At 37.7% G+C, this 22,028-nt stretch overlaps 2 protein-coding genes across 3 annotated transcripts in view; both read right to left on the reverse strand.

The window, feature by feature from the left end:
- The window catches only part of LOC145999917 (cyclin-dependent kinase-like 4), a 145,401-nt gene extending 137,441 nt beyond the window's left edge, over positions 1–7,960 (reverse strand). The window contains exon 1 of the mRNA XM_083137196.1: positions 7,876–7,960. Coding sequence (XP_082993322.1) covers positions 7,876–7,943 — 68 coding nt within the window. The 5' untranslated portion in view covers positions 7,944–7,960. The remainder of the gene's footprint in view (positions 1–7,875) is intronic.
- Positions 7,961–12,680: 4,720 nt separating this feature from the next.
- On the reverse strand, positions 12,681–21,779 carry LOC145999918 (uncharacterized protein C9orf85 homolog). 2 transcript variants are annotated; one of them, XM_083137202.1, is made up of 3 exons: positions 21,647–21,779; positions 19,019–19,472; positions 12,681–13,275 (listed from the first exon to the last, which is right to left on the reverse strand). In XM_083137202.1, exons 2-3 carry the CDS (start codon positions 19,461–19,463, stop codon positions 13,118–13,120), a joined length of 603 nt encoding a protein of 200 aa, XP_082993328.1. In that variant the 5' UTR covers positions 19,464–19,472; positions 21,647–21,779; the 3' UTR covers positions 12,681–13,117. The 2 variants fall into 2 exon arrangements, with proteins under 2 accessions (XP_082993328.1, XP_082993326.1); XM_083137200.1 differs by lacking the exon at positions 21,647–21,779 and adding an exon at positions 21,436–21,457.
- Between the last annotated feature and the right edge of the window lie 249 nt (positions 21,780–22,028).

Genomic DNA, 22,028 nt, shown 5'->3' on the forward strand with positions numbered 1-22,028 from the left:
GGTTGGGCGCTCTTGGAAGGAAAAAGTGACATGGTGGCGCACATTCCTGCACAAATCTAGTGAAAGCAAAAAATGCCTACGTTGTTAGGTAGCTAGGTAGGTTTAGTTCTCTTAGCCTGAATAATAATTTGTCATTGTATTTATGCTAATGAAACCTAACCGAACAGGCCTAATCTAACCTTGTAAGCATTCCTCGTCTGAAATAATGAAAGAAACTGTGCGTGTGTGGGTGGAATCCGGAGCGACAAATCAACTCGAATTCCGCGAAACGAAGGGTCTCACTTATCGCATAACACTTGAGCAACCTTGTGTTCTGACGTCACGGGGAAAAGCATTTTTATTTTAGGCTAGTTTGGTTTAGTTCTCTTAGCCCAAAGAATAATGTTTCATTGTATTTATGCTAATGAAACCTAACCTAACAGGCCTAACCTAACCTCGTAGGCATTCCTCGTCTGACGTCGGAACACAAGGTAGCAAAACTCTTGTGCGGAGAGGAAGACCCCGAAACAAATGACAGCAACTGTGCGTAAACAATATGGACGCGAACGAATGGAGAAATGCATTGATTTTAGTAGCGGGAAAAACATTTATCACGCGCAATAATATAATAGTAATCGGAAAATTAACACCGGAGTAGAAGGTACGTACTTTCAGGGGATATAAATTTTGTTCCTCTATTTAGAGGGAAAAAGCAGCCCATGTTCTGCAGTGAGACCATGTAATTAAATGAATAGTGCATATCAACTATTTTTGATTGATTGAACACACAAGTAGTCCACGTCCAGCTGGAGAATTCAGCGAGAAATCTAGCCTCGTGTGATTCAGGCATAATATACTAGTTCTGATTACACCCATGCAGGATATGGCAGTTACACAGTAAAGAAGGTTCAACTTCTTCTGTGCAGCTACAGTATGTCATCAATAGACCTCGGATTTTTAGGTCCTAAAAAGTGTGCTTTTAGGTTCCTAAAATAGGCTCTAAAAATCCTAAAATAGGCTCTAAAAATCCTAAAATAGGCTCTAAAAATCCTAAAATAGGCTCTAAAAATCCTAAAATAGGTTCTAAAAATCCTAAAATAGGCTCTAAAAATCCTAAAATAGGTTCTAAAAATCCTAAAATAGGCTCTAAAAATCCTAAAATAGGTTCTAAAAATCCTAAAATAGGCTCTAAAAATCCTAAAATAGGCTCTAAAAATCCTAAAATAGGTCCTAAAAATCTAAAGTTAGCCTCGAAAAATCCTGAAGTAGGTTCAAGAAAACTTAAAATAGTTCAAAATTCCTGAAAAATACTGATTAGGTATAGTCACCGGCAATGAAAATGGGACACCTAAATATATCCTGAAATACGCACTATCTTGCATAACGTTATGTGTGTTGCCTAACCCTACGGCGATCGCAGAACTTTCCATTGGAAATTTGCTATTAAACTCCACTCTTCGTCTTATAGTTAGGCAATAATCTTTTCTCGTGTTATCCACAGTCAAACTCCGCAATTTTGTCTGCGAGGATCATCTAATATGCTGAAAATAATCTTTCAACAAAAACATAGTCAGTGGTGCAAACTTCAAAGCTGAAATTAGTTTGCAAGGCGTGAATGCCACAAAGCTCTGAAGTGACGCGAAAGTGAGCAAGACCACACAGATCAGAAGTTTGCACTTTGGACTGTACAGGTAACAGTGGTACCAGACATTTTGCTTTGTTTAGAGCTTTGAAAAATCACCATGGAAGGGAAGGGATGTCGATAGAGAGTACCTTTCAAACACGTTCGTCATTGAATTTTTTCGCGACCAAACAGGTGCATAAACCAAAAATAGGTTCTAACAAGCAAAATAGGTTTTCTCAGGTTACTATAAAACTTCATCAGTTGTTGTGTTTCTTAACGAAACGCTGACATAACTTATTATTTCCTACATACCTGTAAAGGAAAAAAATAGGTTAAAAACCTAAAATCCAAGGTCTAATCATCACCCAGTTTGGTTTAGAGTTTAACTAGCGGTTAAAAAAATATCCTTGCCATTCTATTATAGATACATATATTGTACAAACCTGCTGTGTAAAGAGTTACCGATGCAAAACATGTACCGAGCTATTGATTAAGCGTTATTAATGGGTACGATCGAAAAATTGTGCGTCACGAGGAAACAACAGGATCTCATAAATAATTCAACATGGCTCCGGGGAAAGAATACAATTTAGATAATCAAAGCATACGATACGTAATACTGAAATTATTTTCTCCCATATTCCTGGGAGAATTGCAGCGGAATCGTCAAAATGTGGGCAAAGGTTGAAAGTTGAAACCGTAAAATTGTCTTAGCCCTAGGCTTGCCATTTTTTTTTGGTCCAACCCAGGACATATTCGCGATCGACTGCTTACTGCTCAATTTCAGTTTTTTTTACAAAAATAAATTGAAATGACTTAAAAGCCTTAACATTTTAGTGGAACATTAAACTATAAATTGTACAAAAAAATATTAACATTATTTTCTAAAATCGATCAATTAATTTTCAAATGTTTAATTGAAAAATACATTTTCTGATGTTTAGGAAGCCTCTCTGTTCTAGGTAGCATTTTCTGTTAGTTGACTCAGCTGTACTTTTCACTAGACATGACTTTTTTCAGAAATGGCTTGTTTGTTTTAATAGCATCATAAAATTCACAACATGAAAGTTCTGAATTAATTTTAACATTCAGCAGATGTTTAACAGTGGATACTAGAAGTCTACCTCTTTCTGCTGACCAAATATTCCCCATAATTGAAAATGCTCTCTCAACTGGAGCAGATGTTCCAGGCAAAGACATAGCAAACTCAACCATTTCAGAAATTTTGGTACGTGAAATATCAGTCTTTTGAAACACCTTAAAATTGCTTGCCACTTCTCTTCAATAGTATCTGGTTCTTTTTCAGAACTTGAACCACAACCTACCTTTTGGTTTTGAATTACCTTGTTCATCAAATAGGTCACCAATATTTACGGCATATTTTACAATTGCATTAATAACTTGTGCACTCTCTTGTAAATCAGAAAAGGTATAATCGATCCTTGCCGGTCATAAATTTCGGTAGCTATTTTCATGTTCATATTCTGAAAACCCAGGACATTTTGCAATCCCGGATATCACCCCGGACAGCTCTAAAAAACCAGGACTGTCCGGGCTAATCCCGGACGTATGGCAAGCCTACTTAGCCCACCGAAAGAGCCACACGAGGAACTTTCGGTTTTATAATAATACAGTAGAATAAGAACACGAACACAGAGATAACTACAGTGAAAGAGATAGAAAGAGAGACAGAAAAAGACAGAGAAGATTAGAAAAGGAGAAAAGGAAGATGGAAAAGGGAGAAAAGAAAGAAACGAGAAATGGAGAGAGAGAGAGAGAGAGAGAGAGAGAGAAGAAGAAGAAGAAAGAAAGGAGGAAAATAACGAAAAGAAAGCAAGAAAGGAGGAAAATAATGAAATGAAAGAAAGAAAAGAGGAAACTAATGCAAAGAAAGAAAGAAAGAAAAATAACGAAACTGAAGAAAGAAAAATGGAAGACAAAAAGAGAAAAATAAAGATAAAAAGGAACGTAAAGAAAGGAAAGAGAAAAGAGAGATGATAAAGGGATAAAGAAAGGAAGGAAGGATAGAAAATAGAATGAAGAAACAAACGAAAGACAAAGGAAATATACGAAACATAAAAAGAAAGAGTGTGAAAGAGAAGAAGAGAAAAACAAATGCTACTAAAAGACTGAGAGAGGAACCGGGGTGATAGAGAAGGAAGATCGAGAGGAAGGGAGGGAGGAACATAAAGAAATAAGGTACCAAACCATGGCTACTTTGAATCTGAAAATATCCCGGCAGATAGCGTTGATACTCGGAATGAAATACATGTTCTTTTGTTTCAAATTCCAGGATTTTTACCGGCTTCTCTTCTGTTTCTATTCTTCGGCAAGTAGTTCACTACATACTGAAAAATTGTTTATCAATTAGAATTTGACATTGTTCTTGCGGCTACTTTTGTTTTAGTACATATTTTTTTTTAAAAAAAGTCATACAATTCTCACTATAAAATAATAATAATCGGTAACGCGTCTGACTACCATGCTAAAGGTCCCGGGTTCGATCCCCGACCGGTTCAAATCCGGGAACTTTTCTAACGATGGTAGCGGCCTCGGCGCCCACCCAGCGTCGAATAACATGGGTACCTGGGGGAAACCCTGGGGGGTAAAGGCAGTCAGGGGCGTGATGCTCATCACATCACCCCCACTCACGACCGGATCAAGAAAGTGTGGATTGTTACCCCCACACCCCCTATACGCCTTCATGGCGTGGTGCTATGCACAGGGGAGCACTTTACCTTTTTTTGTTACTATATTATGTAATTTGGAAACTCTTATAATCGATAAATATACTGTTATTTCCTTATTTTTATACTGTGTTATAACTTTTTGCCCACTTTAAGGAAAATTTTGAAATTTATGGAGAAATTTTAGTCACGAAGTTTATGTTATATGACATCTCACACACACACACACATATATATATATATATATATATATATATATATATATATATATATATATATATATATACATATATACATATATATATATATATATATATATATATATATATATATATACACACACACATATATATACATATATATTTTTCATTCATTCATTCATTGTTTTCTGCCTAATTGGCAGGTTTTTCACTGCAATCTCCAGCTTTCCCTGTTTGACCCGATTTCATAAATTCACTGTAGCTTTATTATTTGACATATTGTCAATAAACTTTGCAGACATATAGAAAAACTCAAAAAGTTTTTTTGTGTTGCAGGTTCGCTTCTGATTCTTTCTCATTTCGAATTGTAAATGCTCGTTTCTTACTCGTCTCTTGTGTGAAATCCAATCATTCTCGTATCTTCAACACATATAGAGCGCCACCGTACAAACTTTCACAATGGTTAGTAAGGGAAACACCAGAGTTGTTTATCTCTTTTACGCCGTGGGCCCTCGGGAAACTAAATTACATCTTAAACATATATTTCAGTCAGACAACAAATACAGAAGTTACAATTGCTAATAATGGATTGAATTAGTAATTACTATAAACAAAATACTGTAAATAATCCGATAGATGTCCACTAGTTAGGTTTGAAGATGTCGCATGGTGAACTAAATTTTAAAATACAAATCTAGAAGTTGAGTTCTTAAGTTCTGATTACACTTAGCTGCGTGTCATTTTAAGAAACAAACGTTGTAATTTCCGGGCAAACATGAACGCTTTTCGGTGTTATCGCGTACCTCTGGAAAATATAGAACATACGATACAATATTTTGCTTGCGATTTCATCTACGTTTCCTTGCACAACATTAATCAACAGAAGTTAATATCATTTTGTAAGCATCTCAAAAGATGGTATTTTGGTTTTCCTAAAATATCACTGTACTTCAGTGGTTACATTGGATTGATTCCTCTAATTTTTCCGACACTTTCAGCCAATCGCGACGATGAGGATGACTGATGATAAGGTGAAATTGATGAAAGGACAATCGCAGAGGATTATATTGGCTGTGTCCAGAGCTTGGCTGAAAAAATGCAGTCCATGGTCATGAACGTATCTAGAAATATGTTTCGAAGGGGGGGAGGGGTCCTAACCAAGTGTCTCAAAATAATAATGTTTAATCTAAATTTATTATTATATTAAATTAAAATACTTCAGTGGTTACATTGGATTGATTCCTCTAATTTTTCCGACACTTTCAGCCAATCGCGACGATGAGGATGACTGATGATAAGGTGAAATTGATGAAAGGACAATCGCAGAGGATTATATTGGCTGTGTCCAGAGCTTGGCTGAAAAAATGCAGTCCATGGTCATGAACGTATCTAGAAATATGTTTCGAAGGGGGGGAGGGGTCCTAACCAAGTGTCTCAAAATAATAATGTTTAATCTAAAATTATTATTATATTAAATTCATTAAAATATTCAAATTAATTAATATATTTTTATTACAGGAATAGATAAAAGGACGGTATAAGAACAGCGATATAACAGCACGTATTTATTATTTAGCTTACGTGTAGTTAAGGTCGGCAAAATTTGTAAAAAAAATGTCCTGGCACGGAGACTAATGACTAAGTTCATAAAGAATTGAATATTTATTGAATATTAAAAAAGGATGTTAGATCCATCTGACGAAAAGTAAAATTCCTGGTGATATTTTATGAACGTTACGTTATAAGTAGTAATAAATCTAGCACAAATCTTCTTTGGTCTACTGTCATTCAAAGCCGCATGATAAAAATATAATCCTTGCCTTCCAATAAGTTTGGCGGAAATAAATAACTCTCGATTAAAGAATAAGTATATTTTCATTATTTAATTTTAGTTATCTTATTATTTCATTATTTGCCAGGGTGTACGTGGCATTGGCGTATCCAGCGAGGAGGAGGGGGGAAAGCAAGGAGGAATTTTCCCGGCGCTGAAAAAATATTTGCTCAAAATTTCGTACAATGACAAAAGTTGTAATACCTAACACCCGCTTAAATTGTCTTGGCTCCTCATTTGAATGGCAATTTTTGCTCAAATTGTAGTTGAGCTTTTATTTGGAAATAAAGAACAAACATTTTTATGTCTTTCCTATGGTAGCGCTGGAAGTAGAAATTATTAACTGGGGGATGTTTGTCGAGCCTTGGGCTAGTTGGGGAATGTTCCTATGGTTTAACATGGTGACAATAGGACAGTTGTGGCTGTGGGGATGTGTTGCAATATTTGCTAGCCTGAGAGACTTATAAAGTACTAACATTAATAGCTAAAAAACGAAAATATACGTGTTTTGCATTTGCTGCATAATCGAGGGTTATTTCTCCCGAACTTTGAGTGACAGTAGCAAAGATAATCTGAAACTAATTTTCGTCAACTGGATCTAACATTCTTTCTTGTTATTTAATAAATATTCAATTGTTTATCTATATGCAACTGATATCCTTGCCAGGGCAGTTGCCAGTGGCGTGCCCAGGATTTTCGAAAGGAAGGGGTTATGTACACTTTTTCTGGTAGTCAGCCCTAATGTCGCCATCTTTTCCTACCTTTGATGTTCTTTTTTTTAGGGTTACTGAGCCAAAGGGGGGGGGGTTACAACTCCCACCAACCCCCCTTGGGCACGCCACTGGCAGTTGCTTTCATACAAATTTCAGCGATCTTAACTACACGCTAGATAATGAATGCATGCTTTTATATCTGTATTCTTCTAACGTTTTTTTACCTATTACAATACTATATTAATTATTTATTAATTAATATTGTTTTAATATAATTATAATTATTTTAATTGCAATGTTATAATATTATTATTATATCTGAGACACTTTGTTCGGACACCCCAAAATAAATTTCTAAATACGTGCCTGTTTGGGGGGGGGGGGTGATTTCCTGGCATCCTTCAGTTAGATCGAACCCCTCCCCCTTTTTGAGATACTTATGACTATTTTTCTATTACTGTTATTTTTCGTCGATTTTCTACTTCCTGGGTTATTCTTGACAATGGATTGATGATATAGGGCAAACTAGACGATACATGCATTCGAACCAGGGTTCGAATCTAGAACCTCGAGCGTGATGTAGAAGATCTAAGACGCAGCAAAAATTTCATGCCTGAGAAACGAACGATAAAGAACACAGGCTGCATCGAACTGCCTTATCGCAGGTTGATCGCATGGGTTACCATGGCAACAGAAGCGAAGCGACGCAAAACGCCCAAACATTGCAAGGTAAGGTAAAGACAGGGGATGCTTACTGCAATGTCACTGCACACGGGTGCATGTTTTGTGTCGTTTACCGACAAAGCAAAGTAATGGGGAAGTAAAAAGAGTTGTTACTTACTTGCGAGGCAGTAGGGGAAGGTGTTGACCGAAGAGCCAGAACTTACGCTCACCGAACCATTTCTCCATGCTCCATGTGGACGGCCAGGTCAATATTGCACTCGGGAGACAGACCGCGGGCTAGAATTGTTGTCCGGCCTAGGTCAGACATGCGCCTTGACTGCCGGCGATTGTTTTCTCGTTAGGCTGATAGGATCGTTGCACGCTGTTTTACAGATTGCCGAGGACAAAGCACGCCGCTGGGGGCGTCGAGGGAAGGAGAGGGGGCATTCCATCAACGATGGCGAGCAGCTTTGGTATTCACCAGCAAAGAAAAAGTAATCTTTGTCAGTGATTTTCTTTAAAAAATAATGCCAGCTTACGTGGCGGAGTGGTTAGCACTGCATAGTAAGACGCCAAGGGATCCCGGGTTCGAATCCCAGTCTCGGCTTGGTAAAGGTGTACTTGGATTTTGAATTGATATCGTGCTTTAAGTTCACTTTATGCACCGTAAGGCACATCGGGACTGGACGTACAGTTTAAAGTGCCTCCACCGGGTATCAAACGCGGGGCCCTTTGATTACACGGCGACGACGCTACCACCGCGCCATCGCAGAGGCCCTAAAGGTAAAGATACATCTGTGAATGTGCACACATGCCACGAAGGTATATGGGGTGATGTGGAGGTAGAGCTCCACATATTCTTGATCTCGGCCATGGGATGTTGTGATCAGCAACACGCCCGACCGCCTTTGCCCCCCAGGGATCCACTGATACGAGGTTGGGTCGGCCTTAAAGCCGCGACGAAACAGGGAAATGATAGGAAAAATTCCTGGTTCAGATCACCTGCCCCGTGATTCGAACCCAGGTGTTCCACGTGGTAGCTAGATGCTCTGCCAACTGAGCTACCGCAGTTAGCACAGCACGGCACGATGACTGGGTTACCGGGTTCGAATCCTGGATGTTGGTGGGTTTGGGTGTTCTTCAATTTCATCATATCATCAATCATCCTCATCTTCGCGATTAGCCAGAAGTGGCATAAAAGCAAGTAAAATAAACCAAATCAATATTTTTTTAAAAAATAATGTCCATGGTAATAATAATGAACTAAGTACATTAAGTGGTCAACTTTCAATCTTGCCACCGAAGTTTCAGGGTTCAAGATATGATCTGGGCACGAGTGTTGTCCTTGTCTGCGAGTGTCCCTTCATCAATTTCATCTAATCATCACTCATCCTCATTGTTGCAATCAAGGTTGATTGATTTAAATCAGGTTGACCCCCCTGATGTATCTGCGAAAAATTAGTACAATTCAAATTTTGAAATTATAGCGTGAAAACATAGATGAAAGGCATCGTGAAAGACTGATTAAGTGTATATACAAATTAACTTAGTGCTTGTTATGCTTTAGGACAAAAAGCATAACTCTACGTTTCCTCCACTTTAAACACTGCCCCCCCCCCCCCCCAACAATAAAATCCTGCTGGTGGCCTTGAAATAAATGGTTACTGAATGCTCGACAAGAATGTTTTTCTGTTGTACAGGAGAAAGTGCCCTTTCTTTACTGAAGTAGATCCAATGAACAGTATTAAAATCCACTAACAGCAAGGCACTAAGGGAAAGAAAGTAATTAAGTAATACTATGAATCTTGAATTCCCATCCAGTCTTCTCGTAAGATGTCAGAAGATTCTCCACGAGTTGTTCTTACTCTAACAATTAAAAGTCTCCGGTCTTCGTTCTTATGTGATATATTCATGATGCAAAGAAGCCTTTGTCATGGCACACAGTCAGGTCCCCTTTTGTTTCGAAAAATGGTAGAAATTCATTGTCTGTAGGGAGTAGTACCTTCACATCATCCGCCAGGTGATTCCATTGTTGCAGCTGTAAGGCCAAAATTTCAACTTTATTTTTGGGAAGTTCTAATTCCCTTGTTAGGTGGTGTTACCTTGTAGTTTACAGGATTCTTGTTGGGAAACCTGATGGTAAGAGATCTGTAGGAAGGCCAAGACGAAGATGGAGGGATAATGTTGATATGGACCTAAAGGAAATCAGCAAAGGATGGAAAAGATTGGATTGATGTTGCCCAGGAAAGGGACAGATGGAAGTCTTGTGTAGCTGCAGCCACTAAACTTCAGGTATAAGAAGGCTATGGGTTCGTTAGCAGCCAAAGGTGGTGAAATACTTCCCTTAATACATGACATGTCGGAATGGAGTGCTGTTGTTGGGATGTCACGTTGCCAAACAGCCACCAGTGTTGCCATGTCGCTGTACATACTGCATATACGAAATCTCACAATATTCTCGACACACTGCACAAATGAATGCAAACTGGCCATTTCCGTGTTCAGCATCTTCAGATTAATAAAGAATGGGTACTTTCATTTCTGAAACAAAATGTGTGTAGAACAGTGTTATCAGATTTATGTGAAGTGTACATGCTACACAAAGAAATATCATAAATGAAACAAAAATATGAGCATCATTTCCAAAAAAAAAGAAAAAAAATATTACTCTATAATGTCCAGTGTAAGTGCACTGGTAGAAACTATTATTCACGGATACACATAATGGCTTTACTCAGCCTCTACACATGACATGACATAGTGCCACAGATTGATGTGTGGTGGCAGCACTGTGCTGACTCGAGCTGTATTGAGTAGTGCACTCTAAAACACTAACGAAAAGAACAAATTGCATTCATCAAAATTCAAGTTGCACATGAAGGAAATGCAGTTAAGTATTACACATAACTTGTGCAAGCTTCTGGTGATGAGGCATTTTAATATCCAACAGTGGTAAAGTGTTTCGCTAAGACTGTGAAAGTTCCAACAAGCAACCAGCAACGTTAAAGTAATTCTTCTTGTTGCCTATGATTAAGAAGTCATTTTTTTTTTTTTTTTGTAACATAGTACCAAAGAGACTTACCTTGAACCGTGATATTATAGTAACTTTCTGGAAAAACACCTTCAACCAGCTATTCGTTGGAAATTATCAATGCTTCAGATGGGACATCTGATTGTGCTGCTCCATAACTCAAGGTGCTATGTTGCAAATTCAGTGGGGAAACAGCTTGAAAGGGGTGATTGGGAAGTGCTAAAGCAGCCCCTTATAGTCTGGACATAAGCTTTTGCAACTACGACTTGTTTTGGAAACCACAGGATCCTCTACGAGGAGGTCGCTTCAAGACCATCAATGGCATACCCAAGTAACCACCACCGTTGGGCCAATGTCAGTTTTTAAGTGAGAAAGGTTGGCAAATTGACGTTGGTCTTACATTGGGCCAACGTTTGCCCAACCATGGAAACTTGAGTGAAAATTAGTTTTATAAACAACTTTTTAATGCTAAGACAACTTTCAGGAGAATGCTGAAAATTCAAGTGTAAAATAAGTGACATGTAACAATGTTTCTTTTCGAATATTACAGTCACAGCACAAACTGGAAATATATTTCTAATGAAAGTAGAAGCTATTTTGAACTTGCAGTCACTCACCAGTCCTTTGTCAGTCGCCATGGATGAAAGATGTGTTGGGAATTGCTTATTGTTTGTCTCTTTTGTTGTAGTAGAACAAGAAAATTCTTACAGGCATTGTTGTGAGGGTGGTTAAGCAATGTTATGTGCAGACTAAATTCCATGAAAGGTGAAAAACTTAAGTAAACCCTAGAAGGTTTTCGAGCTACCACTTGAAGGTACGGTCCCTTGAAAACAATGATAGCATGCGACTGAGAAAGTGATGTGTATTTTTTATTTTCATAAATAACAAACTATTGTTTACATTTGGCCTCACAATAAATTATAGTTTCTCCTAATATTATACATATCCATTCTTTAGTTTTCAGTACGTTGGGCCAATGTAAAACTATACATTGGGCCAACGTAGTAAAACCATACATTGGCCGAACATTGGAAACACAGCCAAAATTACCATTGGCCAACGGTATGTTTTTGCATTGGGCCAACCGTTGGCCAAACATTTTCAGTATGGTTCGCCGAACCACTTTTGGTTACTTGGGTAGTGCAGGCCTTAGGGCGGACCTTTAGTGATATATGGAAAAACGATTTTGCTGACGTCATGAGAAAGTTTCTAGAAATTTGATAATATGTGCTATGCAACTTCCATAAATAAAAATATATAATCCCTTCCTGTAGTACTACTCTAACAAATATTTCTTATAAGAAGTAAACAAATTTACATATTTCAGCTGCCTTTCTACAACAATATATGTTCTCCTGTTCCTGTTCAGAAAAATTGGTATTTTTCTCCAGTCTCTCCATGAAAGCAAAGGGGGGATCATGCACGTCAATCCCAGGGGTTAGAAATTAATTTGAATTAATCAAACAACTGCTTGATTTTTTTTAATTAGTGTAGCTTTCTAGCAACTCTTGGCTAATTGCGATGATATGATGGAATTAATGAAAGGAAACTCACAAAGAACACCCATGCCAAGGCCAGGATTCAAACTCGCGATCCCTATCATCGTAGTGCACTGTGCTAACCACTCTATCACGGAAGTTGGCTGATTGAATGTTGTAGCTGAAACAACCTTCCCCAGCTGGTTGCAATGGTCAAAGAAGAATTTTCTTACAATAGTCAACATGAACATCATGAAAAGCTTTGCATTTGAGAGCAGCGAAAAGCAATGCTTTTACAGCTTTTGAACAGTATTGATGGCCAGAAGTTTACTTTCACAAACTGTTCTAACTTATCAAACATATCAATTTATCAAAACAGGAGGGTTCACTAGTTCCTACTATCATACTGTAGCAGCTCATACTCTTATCTTAATCTTTAAAAACACAAAATAAAAAAGGAGTCATGAAGTTGGCAATATTTTTATTACTATGGGTAAGCATACAAGGCAGAAAGGAAGCAGATAGGTCAACATTATGTGTTAAGAAATTGGCATCATATATTTTTATTATAGATTAGATATATATTTTTCAAGTGGCAGAAACAGAGATGCTCTTCTGATACAATACCTGATCAATAAGGGGTAATGTAAGTATCTTAAATTCATTGCACAAGACTGTTTGAATCATACTCTTGCATTATCATTTGCATAAGAAGAAAAAAAATGCAAAAATATATTAATTTATCAACAAGGCATAAATACGGAATGTTGTATAAATAACTTCAAACCTTAACAATAGAAGTCTTGCATATTCCAAATTTGCACATCATTCAACCAATTCTCATTTAATTTTAGACATATACAAAGAACACTGAATCACCTAACTATCTACAAGAATTTCCAACCATAAGATTAATCACTATCACCAATACTACATTCATCAAAATCATCTATGAAATCATCATCATCATCCTTTTTTAATTTTGTGAGATTCTTCACAAGCTTCTCAACCTCCTCCATAGACAATGGACTCAGGGCTTCAATGCTAAAACTGTCCCTAGCACTGCCATCTGCAAGCAATATATACAAATTAGCAAACAGCTAAGGAATTCTTTAAGATAATACAGTAGAACCTCGATTTTTGCATTCCTCGACTTTCATTTCCCTGACTTATGCACTAAAATATTGATGGTCTCAATAAAGCAACATGTTATAAAATTTCTCAGATTTGCCTATCCCCTGTCCCAGCGAATTATGGAGCAGGGCCGTGCATAGTGGCAAAGAAGGAGGAGGGAAATCAAGTGGTGAAAGTGCAGCGTTGCCAACCGTAGGACCCTGATCGTATATGTATAGATTTACAGCCCAGACTTTTGTCCATACGCAAAATGTACGGCTTGTCAAAATTTCCACTTGCTGTTTTATCCCTAATATTTCCCTAAGAAATTCTTAAACAAATCGAACGGACCTGGAGACAAAAATATGGTCCTTTTGTCATGTGGGTACTGTATTATCGTTTTCAAAAGTTTGCCACGCTGCAGAATGAAGGAGAGAAAGCAGGTAACTCCACTCGTCCATTACGCAATCCCGTTTCTGTCACCGTTCATTGGTGGAGCCATCTCGCGTCACTACTTGCGCAGAGACTTGTTCTCGTTTGCCTGGTCTACAGTTAGCTGGTACGGTGTTTAAGTTTTAAGTTTTTCTTACCTTGGTTATCTGAAAAATGCAAAATGAAGGTTCCACTCTATTTCATCAAATGAAATTTTCTTATAAAAGTTAATGAAGTCAAATTTAAAAAAAAGTGCCTGCTAAAATTAAATATGGTCTTTCTTCTTTTCAGAATTCTCATTTATTTAACATCATATTTGTAAAAATACTAAATTCGATTAATACATAAAACAGGGAGTATCAAGGCTCAACATGCAGAAATCAGGATTTATAAATTCACATTGGTGGCTGAACACCTTGAAAGGTTACAGCAATGTTGCCACCAAAGGTTCTGGGTTCAAGTCCTGGTGCAAGTGTTATTCCATCAAATCCTTAATTTTCACAGTCACAATCAGTATGAAGAGGCAGAAAAGCACAACAAAGAAAAATACAGAATTTTTAAACTTTACACCTTGCTTGCTTTTAATGTGAAGATGGGAATGGACGTAAGGGGAAATATTTCAATTTGTATTTAGCATCACTTTTTTTTTTGCCAGTTTTGACTTAATAATGATGATTAGATGAAATTGATCCTCACATAGAACACACATGCTTACGACAATCAATTCTGGGAATTTTTTTGTACAGATCGAAAATTGACCACTTGACATGCCTTGGCCACAGAGCCGGCATATGAGAAAAATAGTGGTGGAGTATTCTGAAAATATGACCTGCTTTACTGCAACAATTCTTATTTATTGTATAGCACATCTAGATTAATTAGATGTACTGGAAATAAAACATGAATGCAATATTTTTCATAAAATATATTTTACTTAAAATTGGACCAAGATTTCTCTGCACCAAGAAAAATTTCCCTTTATGTAGCAACACTGTCTCTGCTAAGTGTGGCACAGAAAGCAGGAAGGAACCAACTGTTTTTGTCCTGCCAATGCTGCTTGCAGCAGTGGAACTGGCCCCGCAAGGCCGTGTGCTTTTAAATGAGTCACTTTCGCTCTCTCACCCTCCCTGCATACAATTGGAGAGGAAACCTGGCCATCAGAAGGGTTAGATGGAGAACAGTTAAGTGTCGTACATAAACTAGTATTTAAGTTGTTTAAGTAATTTACTAATATTCTGGTTTAGAAGCTTGTTTTAATAGTTTACAAGCAATTACCCGTATATATTAAAGCTAAATTTCTAAACATATTTGTAAAAAAGTTGGTTAACCGGCGGTACTATGGAGAATACCCCACTGGAAAATATGAGAAAAATTTTGAAGAGAAGCATTTTCAGTTATTATGCTCTTATGGGCAATTTTCCAACCCTAGTCACCAATAGTCGTCTGACTACCAGGATTCAATTCACAGGGTGGGAGATCTAAGGTCAGATTTTTCCGGCATTGTCGTCTTGCAAAGTTGCTCTGGAGTTCACCCACTCTCAAATCAATGGCTACCTAGGGCAACCCTGGGGGGTAAAGGGGGCGAATCACCTTCAAAATTGCCTAGATCAAGAATGTGTGGCACCCTTACCCATGTCTCCTAAATATGCCTCTATGGCACAGTGCTATATGCGCGGGGAACTTTATCTTCCATCTTTTATGATCGATTGATTTGGAGTTTTAAGTGCACTTGATGCACAGAAAGGCTAATCGGGACTGGACCTACAGTTTAAAGTGGGATCCGAACCACCGTGTGCCTTCACCGGGTATCGAACCCGGGACCCCTTGATTACAAGGCGACGACGCTACCACCGTGCCATCAGGGAGGCCCCTTCTATCTTTTAGTCACCAATAACAGAAACGAACAACAAGTTTACAACCACAGATATTAATTAGAGCCTTGTGGAAACAACCTGAAACTGAATGCTCTTGTAATCAAAACTGTCCGAAACTTGAGAAGGAAACAAGCTGTACGATAGTAATAAAGGAACTGATTGATTGATTGCTTTGGTTTATTTTACTTATCTTTTCTGCAACTTTTGGCTAATCATATAGATGAAGATGAGTGATGAAATTGATACAGGGACACTCACAAAGAACACCCATGCCCAGGCTGGGATTCAAACTTGGGACCTCTGGCATTGTAGAGTGGTGTGTTAACCAGTTCGCCACAGAGGCTGGCTGAAGAAACTAAGGAATGAAATGTTACATAAGTATCCTTGCTCCACCAAAAGTAATGTTGCACATTTTCGCCATTACAAATAATTTTATACAAATATGGCGTACAATCCAAAATTCAGGAACTCTGTTTATAGTTCCTTACCATGATAACTACAAAACACCGATGCATAACCACCTTCAAAGTAAACCCCTTGCAACTTCCCATAATGCCTCCTGCAATGCAGCTTTCACATCAGCTTGTGATGAGAAATGACACCCCTTTAGAAAGGTATTTCATGCAAGGGGGGAGAGATGTAGAAGCCCAAAGGTTTTTGTGCATCGGTGTTTTGAAGTTATCATGGTAAGGAACTATGAGCCGAATCCCTGAACTCTTGGATTACACCACGTACATTAACACGCTGACTGCCACAATAGAAGGAAAAATCTCTGGGGCTACAAGGTTTTATTACAAGAATATAATAAAAATTTTGAAGCCAATATGTATCTTATGATTAGATGAAAAATTGTTATTTTTTGTATGCAATTCTCGCGGCACTCGAGTAAAATAATTCACTGCATGCCACGTGAGTTATATTTGACTCTCAGCATATTTATTGTTTTTTTTTTTGGTTGTTTTGCTGAGTATTGTTACGTGTTTTTCTCCTGAGCATTGAGGCTTTTGTTAATTGTAACATGACTCTGCCGTATACTGTTGTATCGATATCGCTTGAGGAACTGGCCAGCAATAATACAAGGTCAAATGCACAATAGGAAAAATTTGAAAATAGTTCAGTTGAGTGATTTTTTTTTACGTGTCAAATTTAAGTGGAATTTAAAGATAAAAATAAATATAAAACAAGTTAATGTACAAGGTGGGTGGAAAGTAACTCCCTATTTTTAATTTTGTATTCCTATTGAAGTCAGGCCCGTAGCCAGGCAGAGGCCAGGGGGGGCTCAGCCCCACTGGCACTGCCGCCAGCCCCCTTGACATTAGGTAAAACTATTTTGTATTCTAATTTGAGATGAAGAGTGAAAATGTAGACAGAATATATTAATTTGTTCACAACTTTGTTCGTTCATCTTGTTTATGAGCAGATGTCTAAGCAGTGGCAAGTGTTTAGAAGATTCTCTAGACTTTAGAAAGTTCTTTCTTAGGGAGCCTTCTTTATCTGTACCTTCCCTGCCCCTGTTGCAGCCTCTCGTTAGACAGAAATCTGTGACTTTGATGTCATTATCCACATTCCTTCCGCATCTGCGTCAAATGTAAACAGATCCCAAGTTTTATTGCTTTGACCGGGGGTGGAATGTATGATAGGCACTATGATTGAAGTGAATATTGTACAGTCTCGGACACTTCTGCATTGTAGCGATTACATTGAAAGTAAATTAGGTCATTACAACCCAGAAGTGTCCGTAACTGTACATTTTAACATGTATAAGTGATATAAATAGCTGTATCTGTATCATCAAAAATAGTATGGATGGTGTCACTTCAAGAGATGTTTTAGAAGATGTAGAAAAAACTGTAGTATTTGTATATTTCTAAATTTTATATTTTAATTTAACTTAATGACCCCCGACACACATAATTGAAGACTAAAATTGGTAAACGCTGTAAGTGCCACAAGAATTCAAACACCGTTTTCCATGTTAAACTGTGAAATGTGCCATGCCATGTGGTAAATGTGAAATGTGGCTGGTAGCCCTCTAAGTAGCTCAAAGGGCGTGTAAAGAGGTCACTAGTGTGAACGTTCTTAAGGGCTGATGTGCGGAACGATGCAATTTCCCAACACTTTCGCTTTTGGCACTTACAACATTTACCACTTTTAGTCCTCAATTTACCTTCATTTAATACTATTAAACTTTTGAAAAATGGACTTGCTTCACAAAGCCCCCCCTGATAACCCGTGAGCCCCCCTGGAAGTCAGCTATAGCTACGGGCCTGATTGAAGTTATGTACCTAGGTACATATTGCAATGGAAGTTATCTTGTTTTATAGACTAAAGTATGCCATTTGTTGCATATTTTTTCCACATCCTCTGAAGCCTTTGAAGTGCCCTTGAAGATAGAGATGGCAATACAATTGAGCATTGAAGAGAGAGCCAAAATTGCATCAAGATTTGATAATTCGTTAATCATCGTAATAGCCATTATTGGTGAGAAATTGATCCCAAACAGACAGTTGAAAAATGCAGGGCAAGCCGAATGTGACAGTGTGGTGTGGATTAACTTCTTCTCGCATTATTGGACCCTATCTGTTGAAAGACACCATGAAAGATGGAAGATACCTGGAAATGTTAGATAATTTTGTATGGCCTACAATTTCTGAATGGGACAAGGCACATGAACATTTATTTATGCAAGATGCAGCTTCCCCCATTACACCTTGACTGTTAGACAATGGCTTCATGAGCGCTTTGCAGGATGCTGGATAGGTTGCAGAGGTCCCACAGAATGGCCAGCACGAAGTCCAGACCTCACCCCATGTGATTTTTTTATGGGGGTGGGCTAAGGAAGAAGTGTATCGCAGCAAACCTCAAACTCTTGGTGAACTTGAGGATAAGATCTGTTAGGTCATAAGTGGTGTTCCTGCTGAGTTCGTGTGGACGGTCGTAGCAAACGTACCTGTTCGTTTAAGACAGTGTTTAGAAAATACTGGAGCACACATTGAGTTATAACTTGTGGGAAGATAATGGTATACAATAAACTAGATGTGTACAAAAAAGTAAGTTTCTACCTTCAATATCTTAGGAGGAAAAAAAAATTAAAATAGGGACTTACTTTCCACCCACCCTGTACATCTATGCTTTATAAATTGTTTGTATTAATTGTAACAATAACATTGTCACTAAATAAGATTTTCAAGAACCATCTGCAAAATTTTGTCCATGGGGCCACTCTTGACATAACATGTGTTATAGCATGGTAGCACAAGTTGTGGGTGCACCATGGGGCTTCCAAGGAAAAGAGTTAATACGCTTCATGAGGATCCCAGTGATAAAAATAGCATGAGTTAAATACAACTCTTGTGGCACCTAATGTGTTAACCATATCCATGTAGCACTTACCTATTTTCTCTTTCTTTGAAAGGTGCCGGAAGATGGTTCTCTGTTTTCTAACGGGCAGATTTTTAATCATCTGCTCTATTTGACTGTTTATCTTTGCCTGTTCTTGTTCTGTTGGTTTCGTCCTGGCTACAATTTCTTCACTCATTCCACATTTTGCACAAATTCCTAACTTTGCTGCACAACCTTGGCATATGGTGTGATATGCCCTTTTTACTGATTTCTGTTCACATTTAGTACACCTTGTTGGAGCTTTCAGTGGTTTGTATTTCTTGTATTTAACTTTCCAATCTATTATATCCTTACATTTTTTACAAGTTTCTGTAATTTCAAGGCTGTTAATAAATTCTGTCCTTTTGCTGGTATCATGCATATCATTCTTATATGCTGTTTCATTTCGATACTTCTGTGCTCTTGTCCTACTTGCATTTCCTCGTTGGGAACTCATGTTAATACCCTGAAAGGAAACAATTGAAAAGGGTGCTCAGAAAGGATTCACGAGAGGTACTACAACAAGTATAAGAAAAATCAAATACAGAAATAAAAGCCCTAAACCTGGACCCGCTAACCTAACCACAAAGGCATTTAGAAACATTATTGGAATACTGCAAGCCCTAAATCTGACTTGCCTAACCTAACTACAAAACCCCTTCACACCACACACATGTAACTGAGATGGCAGCAGCAGTTCATAACCAAGATGACAGTAAACGAACGGTAAAAATTTACTATCCTTCGGATACCTAGAGTTTTTTCGTTTCGTCAATATTTGACATTCGTACTTATGTATCTGCTTCGCGGAACATTCCTGAAGGTGTATCAATGTTGTTTTGATGAAATTAATTGCAATTTTTCACATTACCAGTACGTCTTTCTGATAGGCCTTTTCGCTTGCCTGAGACGAACTAACCTAACCATGCGCCAATGGTTCGTGGGGCTAGCACCAATGGTTCGCAATTATTTTCAATTTCTAGATCCTGATACTAACACGACACCAAATTTTAACTATGTTTCCTAACCTAACAGAACTAACCTATCCACGTGCCAATGGTTCGTGGGGCTAGCTATTCTCCGTCGGAGAATTAATTTTCAACGAACAACATGAATTTCAGCTATGAAACATTCCCACATCACACAAAACACCTTCCCGATGTTCGACAATGCTACAGGAACTTATTACGGTAAGTAGTTTCTTCTGTAAAAATAAATAAATGTGTCCGAAGGATAGTAAACAAGTACCAAACGAACGGCTGGTTGGAATAGAAGATTCATGTAGGAATATATGGAAGTGAAAAACCATTCTCACGCAAACATACAGTAAATAATCGCTAAAAATCTGAAGCATGTGTTAACAGACATAAATAGAAAATGAAGCATGGTAAAATTGGAATTAAACAATCGGAACTTGGGCCTGAACTTAGTTCCAGTGACAGAAGATGAAATAAATAAAAAAACAAATGTGTCCCAAAGACCACTTCAATTAATCCCAGTTACTTCTGAGTTGTAATTATACCATTGAAAGTCAAAAGAGTTGTTACAACCGAGAAATGTCCATAACTGGGTAAGAATTGACAATATAGAAAAGTCTGTAATTCACTTCCTACTTCTTATAATCACTTCTTATGCACTCCTGGTGACATATCTGGAGTTACAAATTGGGGGTTGCCTGTTAAAATTGTACATTTACATGTAGAAGTTGTAAAATAACGTTGTTATTTACTGCGATAATTCTCCATAAAGAAACACAGGCACCATCTTTCATGTAAGAACAAATGACGTTCAAAATTCGTTGCGCTGTCTACAGCTTTGCCACACTGTTCAGAGCATTGGTCGTGGAAAGTGATTGAGGTTAGGTGGGAGAGGAGCGCAGGCTTCAATTACAGGTAAGTTTGGCAACAGTGCTTCACCTTTGATTTCAGGAAAAATGGTGTGTTCCATAGTGATGAAACATTGTTCGTCGGTTATGTGCTGCAAAACTAGGAATTCCTTATTGAAAGTGATAATTGGCCCACAAACCATTCACGGAAGGTTAGGTTAGGTTCAGTTAGGTTAGGCAAGCATAGTTATAACATTTTGATCGTAAAACTAGGAATATACACCTATATATAAAAAAATCAATCGGCTTTTTTCAAATTTCCAGACGTGACCCCCGGTTTTTTACAACAGATTCGTGATTAGGAGGCCAAAATTAGTTAGTATACCGAAAATTAACAAAATTGGAGACTTTCTGTATATTGTCAATTTACTCCAGTAGAACCAGCTGGACCATTAACTAGCTTTACTTTGCATTGCAAACAAAATGGTGTTGCATGAGTGAAGTCGAGCAACATTCTTGATGTCCTTGCATCATGTGAATTCACCACTGCCACAATGAGGACACAATACACAGCGAAATAATACTGAACTTTCACTATTTTTACTGGCATATCTAAGGAAAGGAGTGTGTACATTCAAGTCAGGGACATAACTGTGTGCAAAATATCTCCTTCCAATTCCAAATTAGACAGTTTGGGGAAACGTAAACTAAACAATGGTTGTCTAAAATTAACAGTAATACACTTTTTAATAATTCTTGATGCCTTGGATCATGATGTTTTCGGTTCAATGTTACTCTATGTATGATGTCGTTACCTGACAGCTGTATTTGGTCTTCTTCCCAAAGAAATAGTTTATTTTTATACCCAATACACAGACTTCTAACTTTTATTATTAAAAAAGTGATTGAAGTTTTACCTTCGTGAAATATGTTGAAATTTACGTGTATCAGTTGTTTTTCGAATACAGATTAAATATAAACATTAAATTTTAAATTTGAGATCTATCAACTTGTCCCTTGGCGCACAGATGCACTACAAACAACTGTCTTTGCATTGCATGCAAGTAATGTATTTATTTTATGGCGAGAGATAATTTAAATCGATAAATAGAGTATAGTTTTTCTCCACATTTTTGGATCTTCGCAAATTTTCCGTTCCAAACGTCTCGATTTTAAAAAGTTTCCAATCCCACCAAG

The sequence above is a fragment of the Lepisma saccharinum genome, chromosome 16 (genome assembly GCF_977018435.1).
Source record: "Lepisma saccharinum chromosome 16, izLepSacc3.1, whole genome shotgun sequence".
Lineage (NCBI taxonomy): Eukaryota > Metazoa > Arthropoda > Insecta > Zygentoma > Lepismatidae > Lepisma > Lepisma saccharinum.

What these genes read in the sequence shown, in the direction of transcription:
- LOC145999918 (XM_083137200.1), bottom strand. An exon ending in TTCAAAGAAAGAGAAAATAG is followed by an intron (nt 13,276 to 19,018) that starts GTAAGTGCTACA and finishes TATTGCTTGCAG; the next exon opens with ATGGCAGTGCTAGGGACAGT.